General features: G+C 37.1%; 2 protein-coding genes across 2 annotated transcripts; both read left to right on the plus strand.

Moving 5' to 3' along the window:
• Positions 1 to 1129: 1129 nt before the first annotated feature.
• On the plus strand, positions 1130 to 7008 carry LOC113063679 (5-hydroxytryptamine receptor 3B-like). The gene is made up of 9 exons (XM_026234013.1): positions 1130 to 1166; positions 1423 to 1589; positions 1806 to 1850; positions 2323 to 2432; positions 2549 to 2718; positions 2923 to 3080; positions 4348 to 4558; positions 4673 to 4882; positions 6527 to 7008. The coding sequence occupies exons 1-9, from the start codon at positions 1130 to 1132 to the stop codon at positions 6790 to 6792; spliced, it is 1374 nt and encodes a 457-aa protein (XP_026089798.1). The 3' UTR covers positions 6793 to 7008.
• Positions 7009 to 8394: 1386 nt separating this feature from the next.
• On the plus strand, positions 8395 to 17713 carry LOC113064304 (5-hydroxytryptamine receptor 3A). The gene is made up of 9 exons (XM_026234999.1): positions 8395 to 8493; positions 8820 to 8983; positions 9085 to 9129; positions 12693 to 12802; positions 13006 to 13175; positions 13443 to 13603; positions 14334 to 14544; positions 16232 to 16462; positions 16779 to 17713. Exons 1-9 carry the CDS (start codon positions 8427 to 8429, stop codon positions 17066 to 17068), a joined length of 1449 nt encoding a protein of 482 aa, XP_026090784.1. The 5' UTR covers positions 8395 to 8426; the 3' UTR covers positions 17069 to 17713.
• Positions 17714 to 17954: the final 241 nt, after the last annotated feature.

The following is a 17954-nucleotide window of genomic DNA, read 5'->3' on the forward strand; positions in this document are numbered from 1 at the left end:
CTGAATCTATTAATCGTGACGGTTATGTGGATAAAACTAAAAGAAATGCCAATTTTGGACGCTGAAAATATAGGCAATGTAAATGATTTTATTTAGACCTCAAAAAAGGCACCATGGTAAAATATAATTTATTGACTGTTAATAAAGAGACGAAGCCTCTTATACAGTTTAAAAGACAACTCACATTATTTTGGTAGGCTAATTGTTATTTTTAAATTAATACGGGTTTTCCTTCAGAGTGTATTGAAACTTTCTTTCATTTTGTTTATTTTCGTTGAAGTGACTCGCACCGTGGTAACTATATATATATATATATATATATATATATATATATATATATATAATTTTTTGCCAAAAATATTGTTACTTTAGTAAGGGTGTGCAAATAAACAATAATAAATATATAATACATGACCCCTCCAGCTCTTTAGGACCAATAACAAAAAGCTGGAATCATCATAGCCTAAACTAAGATTATAAATAGTCTGAGGGAATAGGCCTAGTCTATATATGTGGCAATGGGTTAACTTTTAGAACACCTGTTGAAAATATAAGAAAAGCCTGTTTAAACTTGAATCATAATACGATATACTATATCACACTGTATTTACCGTGTATTTGTAAAAGATGAATTGATAAAAAATGTCATTACCACCATATTTTAAACACAATGGTTTTGTTAAAATATGCACTTATTTGTTTTGTTTTTTCTATCTCATTCATAAAAGCAGCATTCCAAATTCCAGCTCAACATACACATAAGAAATAAAATCTACAATTTTAGAAGATTTTACTTATAACAGATTATTGCATAATTGTGATTATGTATGTTTCATAACCCTTAATGCTCCAGCATACTTTGCTTAGGGTCCATGAATTGAGCAGTCAGAGTACACATCATATTCACTAAACACCAGATCTTCTTACCACCATAATGGAAAATCGATTTGCTAGAGTGGTGAGCAAGTTGCCACTGTGCATTTGTTGCAGTCATGTGTACAACGTCCGTTCTGTTGCTCCATAGCATTTCACTGGAATAAAACACACTTCGGGTAACATTTTAAAAGCTGGGACAAAGGCAGTGCAAACTAATTGGAATACATTTGTAGTTTTCTTATTAACTGTCAGGATGAGTTCCATCCTCTTGCTCTCTTTGTTACTGTCAGGTAAGTCCAGTGCTTCTTCTTGTTTGTACTGCATCAATTATACAATCATTTAGTTATAGCTATTTGCATGAACATTTAACATTCAAAACAACATTTTAAGACTATTTAAAAAAGCTATTTTTCAGTGAAAGACATTTACTGTGAACTTTATGCTGTAGTATGAATGAGACTGAATTCCATATACTATCGAAACATACAGATAATTCTAACTTAACCAAGTCCAGCAAGATCTGCACTGATTAACATTTCTGTACAGTTATTACACAGACTGAGTTAGTTCCAGAGAAACCAAAGGGATCTGCTCTTAACCATCTCACCAGGTTACTGCTTTGCAAATACAATTGTGGAGTTCGGCCTGTCCAGAACTGGACCAAACCAACTACTGTTTACATTGACCTTATAATCCAATCTGTCCTAGACGTGGTAAGTACATTTCAACCTTTGAAGAGATTACTTGTACTTGTTTTTTTTTTAATATACAATATACAATGAACAAACTTTCATGCCAAGCTATTTTACATGCAGCGCACAGGAATGTTTACAGTTAGAAGTTTTTTACCAAATAAATGTATTGTACAGTTGTAAAAGTGTGTTTACATGTCAATAAAATCAAGTAATTTTATGCATGTCGTTTCACAGGATGGACAGACTCAGAAAGTGACCACCAGCATTTGGTATCGCCAAGTTGGTATCAATAAATTTGTCTAATTAGTGGTAACAATTCATAATTGAATGAATTGCGCAGCATAGTTGCATATCCCTGACATACTTTATTCAGATTAGTCTGAACTCCATGGCTGTTTTAAAAAAAGTTTTTGCACTGTAACCTCTTGAAATCAAAGCTTCTGTCCTTTGATTTTTATCCAGATATTTAATTCTGGATATTATCAATGGACCGGTATATACATTTTACACAATAACACTGGGTGCCCCCATAAACAGCATGTCTTACAAACAGTTATTCCAATAAAGGAAGAATACCATGAATGAGCAGGTTTTATAAAACACATTTAATTTTATCTTTACGAGACTGATCCAGCAAAGAAACACATACACAATAATCAGATTTTGTAATGTTTGATATTTGAGAGATCTGAATCTTTCTCATGGGTCCTGCTAGGTGGTAACAGTAAACCACATCTCTCTAATGTTTCAGATATGGAACGATGAGTTTCTTGTTTGGGATCCTGAAGAGTTTGATGGAATCACTGAAATATCGCTGTCCTCGGATGCCATCTGGGTCCCTGATATCATCATAAGTGAATTGTATGTACAGGATAGATGCATCTCTCCCGCCCAAATCACAAGCTCATTTTGTGTCATGTGAATGAATTTTGCTGAGCTATACTTCCAGTGCATCATATGTCTTCCTATCTCTCCAGCGTCGATGTTGGCAAATCCCCAGTCATCCCATATGTTTATGTCAACTGCACAGGAACAGTAAAAAACTACAAACCCATCCAGGTGGTCTCAGCCTGTCACCTGGAGATTTATGCCTTTCCCTTTGACAAGCAGAACTGCACTCTGACCTTTCGCAGCTGGCTCCACTCAGGTAAATTGCTCACTCATACACAGCGTGTGCTTTTACTCCTTTGCAAACAAGCTGGCCTCCGTATAATGAGGGTTGCTGTGATTAGTGTTTTTGATCAGCCCTGGTTAGAATCTTTTAAAAGCTGACATATTTTCCCAATACTCTGCCAACATAAACACATAATTGTACTATAAACAATGAACTGTTGATGTGTTTCTCCGGCAGTGAATGAAGTGGATTTAGCTCTGTGGAGGCCTGCTGAGGAAATCGCCAATGACACAAGAGAATTCATGAATGATGGTGAATGGGAGCTGCTGTCCGTCCCTTCTCACTACTGGATACTGAATATAGAGGATAGAGACTACGCACAGATTCAGTTTAATGTGAGGAATAATACTCAACTTATTCGATAATTACAAATTACATTCAGTGGCAGTTTTACATTTCAAGTTTTCAAGATCAGTTTATCTATATAGTGTGTTTCACAAAACACAATATTTCAAAGTCACATTTAAATTAGAGATGGGTGATAATGTGGTTTGCATTCTGCGATGACAATCACACAGCTAAGATTTGCTATATAGTTTATATCGCTTTATGTGAAAATACTGTATGCATGCAGATAAAGTTGGACTTACTATAGCCATAATATAGTTTATATTTTGTGATGACATCATAAAGCGACCTTCTTGTGAAACAGCGGGCTAAAATAGGTCAAATAGGTCAGACCTCTCCAAACATTTAACTTGCTTAAAACTGCATCCCTTTCTTACAATCAACCGCAAGCTCACTGTGAGATCTGCCCCCATATACTCTACAACCGATGGACAGAACCTAATCCCTGCACAAATCCATGTCCATTTTGGACCCTGACTGAGACATTAGGCACATAAAAGTAGGCCAGACATGCTAGAGTATTGACGGCAGTCTGACATGCGTCACAACCCTTCTCCAACCTTTGCGTGGCTGTTAGTGGAGTCACACTAAAGCTAATAGATGGGGCTTAGCGGCAGACAGCACACAGAAAGGATGATGATAATGAGACTGTCTTTCTGGCATTTGATCAATGAGCATCGTGTTCGGTGGGAGGAATGGGCCAATAGCTCAAAGCTCATGGGCAATCCACCCGGTTCCACGAAGATGCGCACACCATGGAAACAGCTGTGTACTTTGATTACCTGTGCTCTGTGGCTCATTGCCGAAGCCATTTAGGGATCCATATTTGTGTTTTTACTCATTGGCCAAATAGGTGGGGAACATGTTTAAGTCAGTATGAAATTGCTTTTTGTTGTACTGTGAAAGCTTAAGTAGCCTTAAATAAGGAAAGTGAAATGGATGGTCCTGATCCAGATGAGGGACAGTGAGAAGAAATAGCTCCGTGGAGGTGAGGTTGATCAAGACACTCAAGAATCTGGGTTCTCAGGGGGAGCTGAGGTGTGGGAAAACTATTTCAGTTCTAGAATGAGAAATTGGACTGATTTAGCAAATCCAGGAAATGGGGAGAAGGCTTAAGCTTGTTATGTAATTCCCCTTTAGACACAGCCATCTCAGACTGCTCTGTGAGCTCATTTCTCTTAGGGCAAGTAATGGAATAAATATCACCCAGAGAGAGAGAGCATTCAATTCTAGCCTTTCTGTCCCTCTCTGAAGGTGCTGATCCGCAGGCGCCCCCTACTGTACGTGGTAAGTCTGCTCATCCCGAGCATCTTCCTCATGGTGGTGGATGTCACCAGCTTCTATCTGCCTCTGACCAGTGGCACTCGCATCACTTTCAAGACCAGCATTCTCTTGGGCTACACTGTAATCAGAGTCAATATGATGGATGAAATCCCTGCTACCGCTATTAAAACACCACTCATTGGTATAGTACAGCCAGAGCTCTTCCTAATTACAATGTTCACCTACTGTATAAACAAGACTTTGACGGACAGCAACCTCACCTTACTAACAATAATGTCTGCTCTTTTTGCCACAGGGACCTTCTTCGCTGTCTGCATGGCGCTGCAGGTGCTGAGTTTGGCAATGTCCATTTTCGCAGTGAAGCTTTTGTATTACAGTGACAAAGAATTCAAGGAGATGTCCATATCTGCCAGCTTACTAGACAAATACGTCTCAACGGATAAGAGCTGTACTGAGAGCGCTTTCACATCAGTAAAGACACTGGATGATATGAAGCAATCTGGGGGTAGGAGAGAAAATATTATCCATTTATCATAGTACCCGTTTACAATCAGGTTCTAAACTTTGAAATTAGTTAGGAACAAAGTTTTTACAACATTCATCCATTTATGTAACGGACGAACTGTAAATTATTGCTAATTTCAGGATATCATTAATTATTAAATGGCTCTCAGGAGTGCTTGATTCTGATTGATCAATCACTGCATTCTGCGGTAAATCCATTGATTTCACAGGGGATTGCTAAATGTTCTGCTAAAGTGATGCACCATCATCCATTCAGTAAGTCCTGAAGATATATGACCCAAACAGTGCAATTCAAATAGAAACGCAGCAGTAACTAAAGTATCACAAAGCATATATAGTGAATGTAAAGTGCATTGAAAAATTAAAATTCAAGAGGCGGGACCTCTCGAACTGTGCTGAAATCAGAAAACACATAGAGAGCAAACTCCCATGTGGTATATTTGTTCCTTTTAGCTGGACTTTGTTTGTTTGTTTTTCTCTCTGCTGCTCCACAATAGTCTATAGCAACTGTCAAAATACACTTTTTGCACTTATAATGTTATACATAGAATTTGCAGTGGGATATATGCACTTGATTTAAAACTTGACCCGCCTTTTTCCCTTTATGATTCTCACCTCTAAATGGATATTAAACTCTAAAGTCGGTAGGCTACTTATCCTCGTCCAATGATACTCTGTAGACTGGACTGCTTGGCGCTCCTTTCATGTCTCTCATATCACACCACGAATTCACTCTCTTTAATGTTTCATACAAACACACTTGTATACTTGCTTCCTCATTACTGACTGTAGTGAAAATGACCTACAGTCTGAAGGATTTTAGTATTAATATCACTGTATTGTTGTGCACATTTAAGTGTACAATTTTGTGTTTTGCGGCTGCTTTAATATAATATACTTCCCTGTTATATCAAATTTACAGTAGTATAGATATAACTGTCACATACACATGCTTCTAAATGGCTTAAAGCACTAGTTCACCAAAACATGAAAATTTGCCGAAAATGAACTCACCCTTAAGCCAGTCAAGATTTATATGGGTTTGTTTCTTCATCTGAAGAGATTTGGAGAAATGTAGCATTAGGGCACTTCACCAATGGATCCTATATAGTGAATGAACATGAGTTGCATGTTTATAATAAACACATTTTTATTTTATTTGATTAAATTCAGATGCTTTCCAATTCTAGCAAAGAGGTTGTCTTGTGTGAATCAAAAAAGAACTATGCACAGATCAAGGACTGTTTACAAACAAAAACAGTTCTAAACAAATATGTCAGTGGATTTTGATGTGAGAAGACAACAAGAGATGGACTTTTTCACTGGAAAAAGCACTGGTTAATGGGCTTGCATTTCGGCCAGAAGTGATGATTTAAAGTTGGAATTCCTTAATGTTGTAGGATTATTTTTATGTTTTTATCATCTGTTTGGCTTCTCATTGTGATGGCACCCATTCACTACAGAGAAACCTTTGGTGAGAAAGTGATGTAAAGCTAAATTTCTCCAGTCTGTTCCAATAAAGAAACAATCTCATCTACATGGCCTGAGGATGAGTACATTTTCAGCATATTTTAATTTTAAGGTTACTTATTCTTTTAATATTTGTGTCCTCTCTCTGATTCAGGCTATGAGTTTGATCTCTCTCCAGAGCCAGACCTGTTCTCCCTGACAGAAGTCTCAAACAGTGACTTTCCACTGGAGAAGATCCTGCAGGAGGTGATGTCTCTCAGACTGTACCTTCAGGAGGAGGACAATGAGGGCAGTTCACAGTTCTACTGGGTGGAACTGTGCCTGAAAGTGGACAAGCTCCTCTTCAGCTTGTACCTGTTACTTGTGTTCGTCTTTGTCATGACTCTGCTGCTGCACTGGGGTGACTGGAGCTCTGCCTGAAAGTCTAATGGAAGTGGTAGGGAAAAAGAGGCGTAATGAGAAAAGAAAGTTAAAAACGGAGGTAGAGGGGATGGAGAAAGTTGCAACAAAGTAACATATTTCACAACTACAGTTTCAGTTTTAATGTTTAACTAAAGTATAATTAATAGAATTTGATACCAACTATTAACATTAATTCAGACTTTCTTCAGTAGATTGACTTTCTTTCAGTAACGGAATAATTATAATTACTAGCTGCTAGCAAGTAGCCTTTGTGTTGTATGTGAATGTCTGGCACAGAATAAAGAAAAACAAATTAATGTACAAATTTGTATTTGTATATTTTCTTTCTCTTCTGTGCTTCTCTTCTTTTCACTAAAACACACTCAAATGTTTTTTTTTAATTGTTGCTGTTGATGACAAGGTACTGTCTCACTAAAATATCCCCCCCCCCCCCAACATTCATAAACCGTGAGATTGCTTTTTAGTAAATAAATATATAGATATTCTATAAAGGTATGGCAATTGTATCTATTATTTAACGCGTATGTTCATGATGTTCAAGATGTTCATATATATTCATATATATATATGTGTGTGTGTGTGTGTGTGTGTGTGTCCTGAATAATAAAACAGTTAAAAATCCTCTTTTAACTAAATGAACTGGTTATTAAATTCAAACATGAAATGTGATTTAAATATATCGGAATCAATTTTACTACGTTTACACAAACAAATGTAATTTTAAGAGCCAGATTATTTGAGCATTATTTGAAAAATCACACTTAAAATATCATGAGAATGAACTTATATTTATATGCCCCTAACTGAACTGTAACATTATCATCCTGTATATTAAGCTCCAGTTTCCTTACCGAATAATAAACCACAATCACCTTCACATCACTATCATTATAGTACATTTCATTACATCGCTTCTCAGAGCTTCCAGTTAAGTCAGAAAAAAAAAGAAGAAAAAAAAAAACCCCTAATCCAATTCCTCATCAAAATTCTGATAATATTTTCCTGACGCAAATCTAATCACCTGCCTATTGCCGGGCTAATTAAGTCTCATCATGGCTGGGTGAAGTATTAGATCACAGTTTAATGTAGTAGTCTAAGTACTCATGGAAATAGACTTGAACTTGGTGGTGAAATATGACCCATGAAATGTCAAAGGTATCTGTAATTCATACACCGTCTGCTGCTGAGTTAGTGGGAGGGGGAAACAATTTGAATTATCATTGCTTTTACAATGTTAATGTTGTTTATCCTGTTGCTTTTAAAATATTAAACAAATAAATACCCCATTGCCTCCGTACTCCATTTTTAATGTGATATCTAGGCCTAATAAAAGATGATGTTTACAAGAAATAGTTCTCTTTCAGTGAACTTTTAAATAGTACACAAAGCTTAAATAGTTCATTCTTTCCGTTTTATCTCTTGGGACAAGCTGAAGTGCTCAGGACCTGCCTAGGCTGTGGGATGATCATATAGAGGAGGGAGGGTGGACTAAGTGCTGTAATGACAGTATGCGTGCTTATGGAAAGCTCAAAGATAACTAATGGAGCTCAGGGTGCATCACTGGACGGAAGCAGCCCCAGGCTAGAAGCCTGCGAGAAGATCCTAGAGCAACACCAAAACAGCTCAGCACAATGAAATGTTCAGCACTCTGGACAGCGCTCTTCATTTGCTTGTATGGGGCGGTGGAGACTTGCTCAGGTAACTTTTCTTATACTTAAATGTTGTCTTCGGTTATAAGAACAACTTGCGTTTGAGCTTTCAAACAAAGAAATGCTGTACTTTCACATTAAAATACCTCAAAGGCTGTGTCTCAAATCCTAGTGAACTGCCAATGTAGACAGCAATATGACTTTTTGGCCATAGGAGGTGCATTCTAATATCACAAAATGCTATCTTTGCAAGTTTTTGAATATATCAGTATATTGCTGTGAATTAATATGCTTTCACTTGTACCTGATAGCTTAAAATTTAAACGCTGAAGCTGAAGTAAAAGTGATAAGTGGCTATTCTTTTGTCTGGTGTAGTGAAGAAGCTGAGCAATAACACTGGGCGTTTCGCCAATGCCACTCTGGTTAGACTAAATGAGTTTTTAAGTGCCGGATATAAGAAAGGAGTTCGACCTGTGCGGGACTGGAGGCAGTCAACGACAGTGGCCATTGACCTAATGGTTTATGCGATTCTCAATGTGGTGGGTAGAGGTCTCAAAAGTCTATTAAATATGTAAACTAACTGTCTGTTGATCAAGATTTTTTGCATTTATTCTTTTGTACATATTTCTGTGCCACACAGGATGAGAAGAACCAGGTCTTGACAACATATGTGTGGTACAGACAGGTATGTTGGTGAAAAATAATAGAATTATGTAATATTAAATAACCGACAGCATCTATGTGACTGTTTTTAACGTATTACAATTCCCCGCAATACTGCTTCTGAAAGTACAGCAGGACACTGGTCCGATTCCCGAAAGAATGACTCTTATGAGCCGGATCTTTATTGAATCAAGAACGTGCAGCGCAAACAATGCAGTGTCCGATTCCAGAACAAATTATTCATACAATCCAGTGCTTTTTCTCTGTATCAGCAAATATTGCGTAGTTAGTTTAAATGTAAAACTAATTATTTTATCTATTATCTTTTTCTTCTTAGTGAATCATAAATGTAAAAAGCAAAGAGCATCGTTTGATTTCCGAACGAATGACTCAAGAGTCGGTTTAAGTGAATCAAAAACAGAGCATGCACATTAATCCGCTTCCTCAAGAAATTAGTTTGCTCTTTAAAGAGCCACACAGATGGGAAATCAAAAATTACCTGTATTACAGTGTATGATGTAGCTGCCCATCAGTATAAACAATGTGCAAAGTAATTAAACCAAAAAGTACACGATTTATAAAGTTATTGGCTTCTAAAGTAAGGAGTCGACTCTGAATCGCTGAAACGAGTCGTTATAGATTTCAAACCTTTTGCCCATCTCTATTTACGTCACTAGGGACACTTTGCATAATAATCTCCGCCTACCATGTTGGGAGAAACGGAACTCTGAGTCTCTGACCTGCCCCACCCAGGCGGCAAGGAAGTCGACCGGAAGTTGAAGTCGGGTGGGGGCTGCCATCTTATAGCAGAACTTCACTTGCGTTAGCATTCCCATTGACTCCCATTCATTTTGGCGTCACTTTGACAGCGAATAACTTTACATCTGAGGCGTTTAAAGACTCCGTTTGTCCATTATTTATTTTTAAAGATACACGAGAATGTATAAAGGGCTCCATTACCTTCTATGTTACATTATGGCACCGTATCAACAGTTTTTGTAAAAAAATAGGCTAACGATTGCGTCATAACCACTCGTCTCTCTGTCGCATTACCGTACAGACAGGAGGAGAAGCTCGCAGGCAATTAACTTAATATGGCGTACTGGCGTTACATTTTAAAATACTATACAAAATAATTAATCAGAATACTTACTCCTGCTCACTCACGACAAAGAACTCCCCGCTCAAGCTCGCCGTCTCTGCAAGATTAACGACGGCAGTTTGCACGCACAGCCACTTAGAAGATTTACACCTGGCAGACAGGTTGCTGACGTCGTCAAGCTTCGTTTGAGTCTGCGCATCAGAAACGGAAGTGCTAAAAAACGCTAAAAATGGGCTTCACTTGTCTCAGTTGAGTTCCAATGGGGTCGCTGTGTCCATTTCTTTTACTGTCTATGGCCCCACCCCCCCACACAGACGCTCTGGTTGGTGTGATAGCATCATGTCGAGGAGACAGTGTGTTTTTAATTGTAAAGGCAAGTTTGTTTTATTTTCACTGCCAAAGAATGAAGATCAGAAGAACCAATGGCATTTCACTGATGACTGCTTTTCTAATCTCGGTGAGTTCAAGGTGGGATTTTCAAAGCGTTTGGCCATAAAAGAGGGTTCATTACCAACTTTATTTAGACCAACAAGCATCTCCGAATCACAACGCGAAGTATGATTATGAAGTTATGTGTTTGTTTTGTCCCAAGCGTTTTATCAGTATGTCGCGCTAGCACTAACAGTTATATGTTAAAACCCTCTGGAGTCGATTAATGCGGATACGCGTTATGAGTCATTTTCCCCTAATAACCCCGAAAAAGTCGGTGCTGATCTTCATTTACAAACACATCATTAAAATGAAGTGTAACTCTGTGAATACTCAACTAAGAGACATGAGAGATATATCTATAGAAAGCTTGACATGTCTGCTTTAACACTGAACAAGTGCTGCCGAAAACAGATATTCTGTGATAAAGTAATCCATATAAAAACAATGTGATGTCCAATCTTTCACGTCTCCCTTCATTATATCTAATGTGACCACGACCCCGCGCTGAACGCGTTATTCAGATTCAAACTGAAGCCCGCGGCTTGAATACACCCACACAGAAGAAAAAGCAGCGAGACTGTTCAAGTTTTTTATTTGACTGTTTGCTTCGCGATGAGAGGAATAAGACATAATTCACCCCAAAAAGATGCTAACACATTGTTTACCGTGAAGTTGTGTGCGGAACAACCAATCAAACCTGACTATGTTAGTTGACCAATCAGAACACAGTATGCTACCTAAAGATGGGGTTTAAGGAAACTGAATCTTTTGAACAGCTTCGCGCGTACCGTTTGGGGATCTCTGAGAACTGAAGTAATTTTAAAATGATATTTTGACAAAATTACAATGTTTTTTAACCTTGGATGGATTTAAACCTATTGTACAGGACTTATAAACAGTGATAGGAAGCTTAGAATTTTCATCTTACTGGCTCTTTAAAGCTGCGGTAGGGAACTTTTGACGCTCTAGCGGTTAATAAACAGAACTGTTTGCGTCTTGTGGAATAACATCGTACTTCTCTCTGTTTATGTCTATGAAGAATCACAAAGGTACTGGGTTACTCCGCCGCGGTACCCCCGAAGCAATCTAAAATAGTCTGAATATAAATACTTATTATAGGTGTACCCTAGTGATTCAGGACAAGCTAAAAACACGGTTTGGAAAATGGATTCATGGTGTACTCACTTATTATATAAATTTTTCTACATTTTGAACACAAACAAAGTTACGGACCGCAGCTCTGATTGGTTGATTTCTTACAGGGAGCGGTCTGTAACTGCAAATGGCAATAGGACCACTGGGAGGAGCCAGAGGAGCTTGATTTTTTTCACAGATAATCTGTCTCATATTCTACTGTCAGGACATAATGACAGGTTTAACAAATATGTAAAAATATATATTTACAAAAGTGTCCTACTGCAGCTTTAAAGGCACAATATGTAATATTTTTTTATTAAAATATCAAAACTCGCCTGCCAATGATGTCATTTTCCTAAATTTCCGGTTTTGTTTTTATAAAACATTTGGAATCACCAAAGACGCTTTATGATGTGCGTTTTATTAGAATGGTGACAATCGCATAAAGTAGCAGAACTTCCAAACGTATGTGGTATGAAAAAACAGTGCCTAATATGCACGACCGGAAGGAGCATAAGCGGTCGACTGTTGCATAATAAAAACTAAACTGCTTTTGAGCCACTTGTTGCGCTCGTTCGGCGTCCTTGTTTCGCTTTGACAGCTTTTTTTTTGTCTCACCCGCTTCATTCTACTACATTAATAAATCATTAACTTATCCGTGAACATGCTTTCTGCCCGAGTCCAATCAGATTGCATTGGCTTTGGGGGTGAAGACGTTAATTCCCACGATTCCACACTCCGTCACAGCCATCAAACTACACTTTTGTTTGTTTTGAACACGTGTCCTCTAGTGGCGAAAATTTAAATTTTGTGCCTTTAAGTCTCCGCTTTAAACAAGAACAGTTACGTGCCCGACTTAATGCTAATGAGACTTTTTTGTTTGTTTGTACTCGACATTTCTCTCACCTCAAAAGCAATGGACGGATGAGTTCCTTGTGTGGGATCCCGAAAAATTTGATGACGTTGAACAGATTTCCATTCCCACTGCCAACATCTGGGTTCCAGATATTCTTATCAATGAATTGTAAGTAGACTTGACATAATGAGATAGCTGAAACGTTAATTATAGAATTATTTTTGAATGATTAGTATGCTCTTCATAGCTAGCCTGTCCTTTATCATCTTCATAGAAGATTGCACCATTATGGATATCCACCAGATTTTTGTTGATTTATTTTATCTGAACTTGAATCGTTTGTCTGCTTGCTCCCTCTCTGTTCTCTGCAGTGTGGATGTAGGAAAGTCTCCAGATATACCTTACGTCTACGTAGGCCATACTGGGCTTGTTCGTAACTATAAGCCTATCCAAGTGGTGACCGCCTGCTCCCTCAACATCTACAACTTTCCTTATGATGTCCAAAAATGTAGCCTGACTTTCCAGAGCTGGCTGCACACAAGTACGTACACACATCTCAGGAAGCTCGAAGAGAGATCATCATTCAGTGTCATCAGTGACAAAATGGAGCTCCTACACACAGAATCCAAGTCTAAAAGGATTTTGAGACATGTGATCTTAAATCATTGATGAAACTTAAGCATAAAAGCTTATTAAAATACAGACAAAGAAAAATGATGCGTAAATGATTCAAGCACAAGAAAAAGAAACGCCATACCTTTCCCTGAAAGCCGAATGAACTGACCTTTAACCTTATCTCATCCCGTAGCTAAAGACATCAACATCACACTAATGAGAACCCCTGAGGAAGTAATGAACGACAAGAGTGTGTTCATGAACCAGGGAGAATGGGAGCTGCTTCACGTCCTCTCCGTATACAATGAGTTCAGCATAGATAATGATGATTACTACGCCGAAATGAAGTTCCATGTGAGTAACATAATAATGCCAAATTGAGCCATGGCACACATTTGCAAATGAAAAATGTCAGGGATACACACAAAAAGCTTTTTACAGTCAGGTCTAACAGAAGTCTTATTGACTTTATTAAACAAATTGCATTAGCTTTGTATTATTGTTTAGAGGAGTGTTGTCTAACAGTGAGCTATAATTCCAATTAAAAATTAGCTACAGATCAACATGCATTAGCAGATAAATATAGCAATATTACATCAACATCTACAACACTTCCAGGTCTTAAAATACATTAACAATTTACTCTACATACTTGACAAGAAGTGACAATAAAGACCTTTTATAATGTAATTTTTTATTTATTTATTTAAAATAAATGGTGTTTTTTTTGAGCTTCGAGTTTTTTATAAAATAGTAAGCAGCATAACTGTTTTTAAAAACATTAATAATAATAAGAATTCATAATAGGCCAGATCATATATCAGAATGATTTCTGAAGGATCATGTGACACTGAAGACTGGAGTAAAGACTGAAAATTCTGCATTTTCATCAATTACATTTTAAATAACATTTAAGAGAACATTTTGACCCCAAACGATTGAATAGCAGTGCACCACTAAAAAATGCACATGGTCCAAATGTCTGGTCACATTTCTTTTGGAAAGCAGTTTTAAATTAGTGCCCCAGTGAAATGAAAGATCAACATTATTGCAACGACGAAATGCATCTTTCATTTATCGCCAGGTTGTGATCCGACGCAGACCTCTGTTCTATACAGTCAACCTCTTGTTGCCCAGTATATTCCTGATGGTGATGGACATCGTTGGGTTCTACCTGCCCCCAGACAGTGGAGAGAGAGTATCCTTCAAGATCACCCTGCTCTTGGGCTATTCCGTCTTTCTCATCATCGTCTCTGACACTCTGCCAGCGACTGCCATAGGGACCCCTCTCATTGGTAATGAGGTCTTTCTGATTCACAGAACATGACCTGATGCATTAAAAAAAAGAGAAAATACTCAATCATTCTTTACTTCCTGATCAAGGAATCTTATTATTGTGTCAAAGGTGACGTGTGATTTAGTCTACGACATCTAGACACTTTTAAATGTCCTTAGATAAAAAGGTTTTTGATGTTTTTAGAAAGTGGTGTGATTCAGTACAGTTTCCTTTCTGCTGGCTGCATTTCTGATGTTGCACATCCACAGTCAGAAGGCAAAAAACCTTTCTTGAGTATTTCAACTGAAGTCAACCATTGATTTTCAGTATGGAACCGCAGCTGTGAGGAAGCTTGTGCGGAAATACATAGTGCTGATTAATTTGAGAGATAAGGAGAGCAGCCTAGATCACCACAGAGGTTTCAAGTTCAAATGCGATTGCAAAAATGCTTTCAAACACAATAAGGCTCACAGAGAGCGTGCATTATTTTTTTAGTTTTTTGTATTCTTAAGTTCTCAGCATATCAGCATATTGTGTAAATTAATTCATAACAATATACTGATATAACTCAACAAAACAAGTAAATACAGAATACAACAATACAGAAAAATAACAGGAATGCGTGACTTCTGGGTAACTCAGCCAATCATCAAGCTGAAACAGTTAGCATAAATATATACAGTTGGGTTTGAGAGCACAATGAAAATCTGGGATTCAAAATCCAGTTTAAACCAGGGAATGAATGCTTTACGATTTGACACATTTACAACAGAGAAATATTTTGAACAAGAAAATATTTAAAATTGTACACTATTTCTAAGTCACTAATCAAATATGCAAATTTGTGACAGATTATGTGACTCTGTATAGATGATCAGCATTTTCTTCTATCAGTATTTCCTGCTTCAGGAAAAATTATTAAATCATTATAAAATTATATTATAAAATTATTAAATCAATTGGTCAGAGGTGTTTTGGACTACACTGTTTATATATATATATATATATATATATATATATATATATATATATATATATATATATATTTCTGTCTTTAGTTAATGCTGTATAAAATAACACCTTTCAAATGTTTGGGGTCTGCAAAAACAAATGTTTACTTTTTACTTTTATTTAGTAAGGATGCATAAAACTGATCAAAATTGACTTGTACAGTATTTTTTGTCTTCCAAAACCTGATTTCTATTCATGAAAAAAAATGCACAGTTTCCATAAAAATATTAGGGTTAATATACTGTTTTTAAATGTTTCTTGAGCACCAGATCAGCATATTAAAATAGTTTCTGAAGGATCATGTGACACCGAAGACTGGTGTAATGGGTGCTGAAAAATCACTTTGCCATCACAAGAATAAATTGCATTTTAAATATATTTACCATATTACTGTTTTGGCTATTTTTGTTTAAATGAATGCAGCCTTTGTGACAGTGTTATCTTTCAAAATCATTTAAAATTTACCAACCCCTAACCTTTGAAAGGTGTAATATAGCATTTCTGAGCACTGTATAACAGAACATTCAACTTTTATTTTTAATTCTTATAGACATTCATTGTGCAGAATGACAGTGAGCACTGCAAAGATCTGATACAGTCTATGGTTCTGTCCAGTAATAGTATGATTTGTGCACACACAAATGAGAAGAAACATTGGATGTAAGCATATGTTATGTCTGTGTGTTTGAGTGTAGGCGTGTACTTTGTGGTTTGCATGGCACTGCTGGTCATCAGTCTGACCGAGTCTGTTTTGATCGTGAGGCTGGTGCACAAGCAGGATCTGCAGTCTCGTGTGCCCCAGTGGGTCAAACACCTGGTGCTGGAGAAGATCACGATGCTGCTCTGCATCCGAAACAAGAAGTTCTGCTCGAACCTCACGCAGGGATCCGACCTGCCACAATACAAAGAAAACAACATGAACACAGGTAACTAACCCTTTGGACCAATCCTACCTTAGCAGCTGTTGCAGTCCATGCTAATGCTAATAATTAAATCAAATGTAAAATAACTAAATGATCAAACAAGGAATCACTAGTCTTTTCATAATGCAAGTCAAGTTTGTTTGCATAATTGTTAAATTACCTTCACAGAAATGATTCAGCAAATATCCATCCCTACCGGGTGATCTGTAAAGCTTGACTTTGCAACAGTACCAAAGGGGGTGGAGCTTAGTAAATGTGCTGTAGGTGGCCAGTTTTCACAGATGAAACGAGTTCTGAGATTCTCCTGTGATTCTTTAAGCGGTCCACTGCAACCATCACAGCTGCGAGGGACCCAAAGACCCTGAGAGAAACATTGGTTTGGGGCTGTCCATACGGGACAGCGGGTCTCCCGTCATGGACGGCATCCTTCGCGAGATCACCACCATCCGTCAGTTCATGGAGAAGAAGAATGAGAGCAGGGAGATCGCTAAGGAGTGGCTGCAGGTGGGGTACGTGCTGGACATCCTGCTGTTCCGCGTCTACCTGCTCACCGTGTTGGCCTACAGCATCACTTTAGGCACACTGTGGTCCGTCTGGCAAAATGTCTGACCGCAGATGTAGGTCACAATAGGGAAGGCGCCAATTCTGTCTCACTGCTTAATGTAAATGCAGTGTTTGACGTAGTTTAAGTGCTGGTAATGTGATTGTTATCTCGCAAGAGAATAACTTGAGCATCACTGAAGATAAATGTGCTTTCAACTACTGTTCTTACCAGATAAAAGCTCTTCAAACAGCCGTCTCTGAAAAACATACAACATACATGTTATAATATCACTGTCTTCTCATATTCAGTACAACAGTGTGACTGCAAGTATGATACTCCCTTTTTACAACAGTAAACTAAAAAAAGTAAAAAAAAAAAATTATAATAAAAAAATAGATTTTAAATACATTATGATAAGATATCTTGTTTATTTTTTCTCTGCCAATGGAAACTTTTCCGAAAGACTTACACAAAATATATACATATAAATAAATACATATATTAAATACAACTCACTGTGAAAAAGCAAATCAAAACCTTCAGCAGTGTACTGTGCCTGAGTGTTCCAATATTAAGAAAAAAAAATCTTCCTGCATTTGATTAATCGCACTGACATACAGTAAACTACCGTTCAGAAGTCAGTAGGCTTATTTGTTTTAATTAGTTTGTTCTTTTATTCAGCAAGGACACATTAAATTAATCAAGTGACAGTAAAATCATTTATAGTGTTACAAAATATTTATTTTAAAAGTGGTTCTTTTTAAAGAACTAAATTATATTTTAAAATATATTAAAATAGAAAACGGTTCTTTTAAGTTGTAATATTTCACAGTATTACTGTTTTTCCTGTTTTTTTTAATTATAAATGGAGAGCATAAGATTCTTATCAAAAGCATTAAAATCATACTGAAACAATATTTACTTTAACCATATTTGTGTGTTTTTTTATGT

This window comes from Carassius auratus, chromosome 46 (genome assembly GCF_003368295.1).
Source record: "Carassius auratus strain Wakin chromosome 46, ASM336829v1, whole genome shotgun sequence".
Classification (NCBI taxonomy): domain Eukaryota; kingdom Metazoa; phylum Chordata; class Actinopteri; order Cypriniformes; family Cyprinidae; genus Carassius; species Carassius auratus.

Coding starts and splice junctions, on each gene's coding strand:
- LOC113064304 (XM_026234999.1), top strand. CDS start 8,427: ATGAAATGTTCAGCACTCTGGACAGCGCTCTTCATTTGCTTGTATGGG. Junction 8,494..8,819: donor GGCGGTGGAGACTTGCTCAG/GTAACTTTTCTT, acceptor TGTCTGGTGTAG/TGAAGAAGCTGAGCAATAAC. Junction 8,984..9,084: donor TTTATGCGATTCTCAATGTG/GTGGGTAGAGGT, acceptor TGTGCCACACAG/GATGAGAAGAACCAGGTCTT.
- LOC113063679 (XM_026234013.1), top strand. CDS start 1,130: ATGAGTTCCATCCTCTTGCTCTCTTTGTTACTGTCAG. Junction 2,719..2,922: donor TCGCAGCTGGCTCCACTCAG/GTAAATTGCTCA, acceptor TTTCTCCGGCAG/TGAATGAAGTGGATTTAGCT. Junction 3,081..4,347: donor ACGCACAGATTCAGTTTAAT/GTGAGGAATAAT, acceptor CCCTCTCTGAAG/GTGCTGATCCGCAGGCGCCC.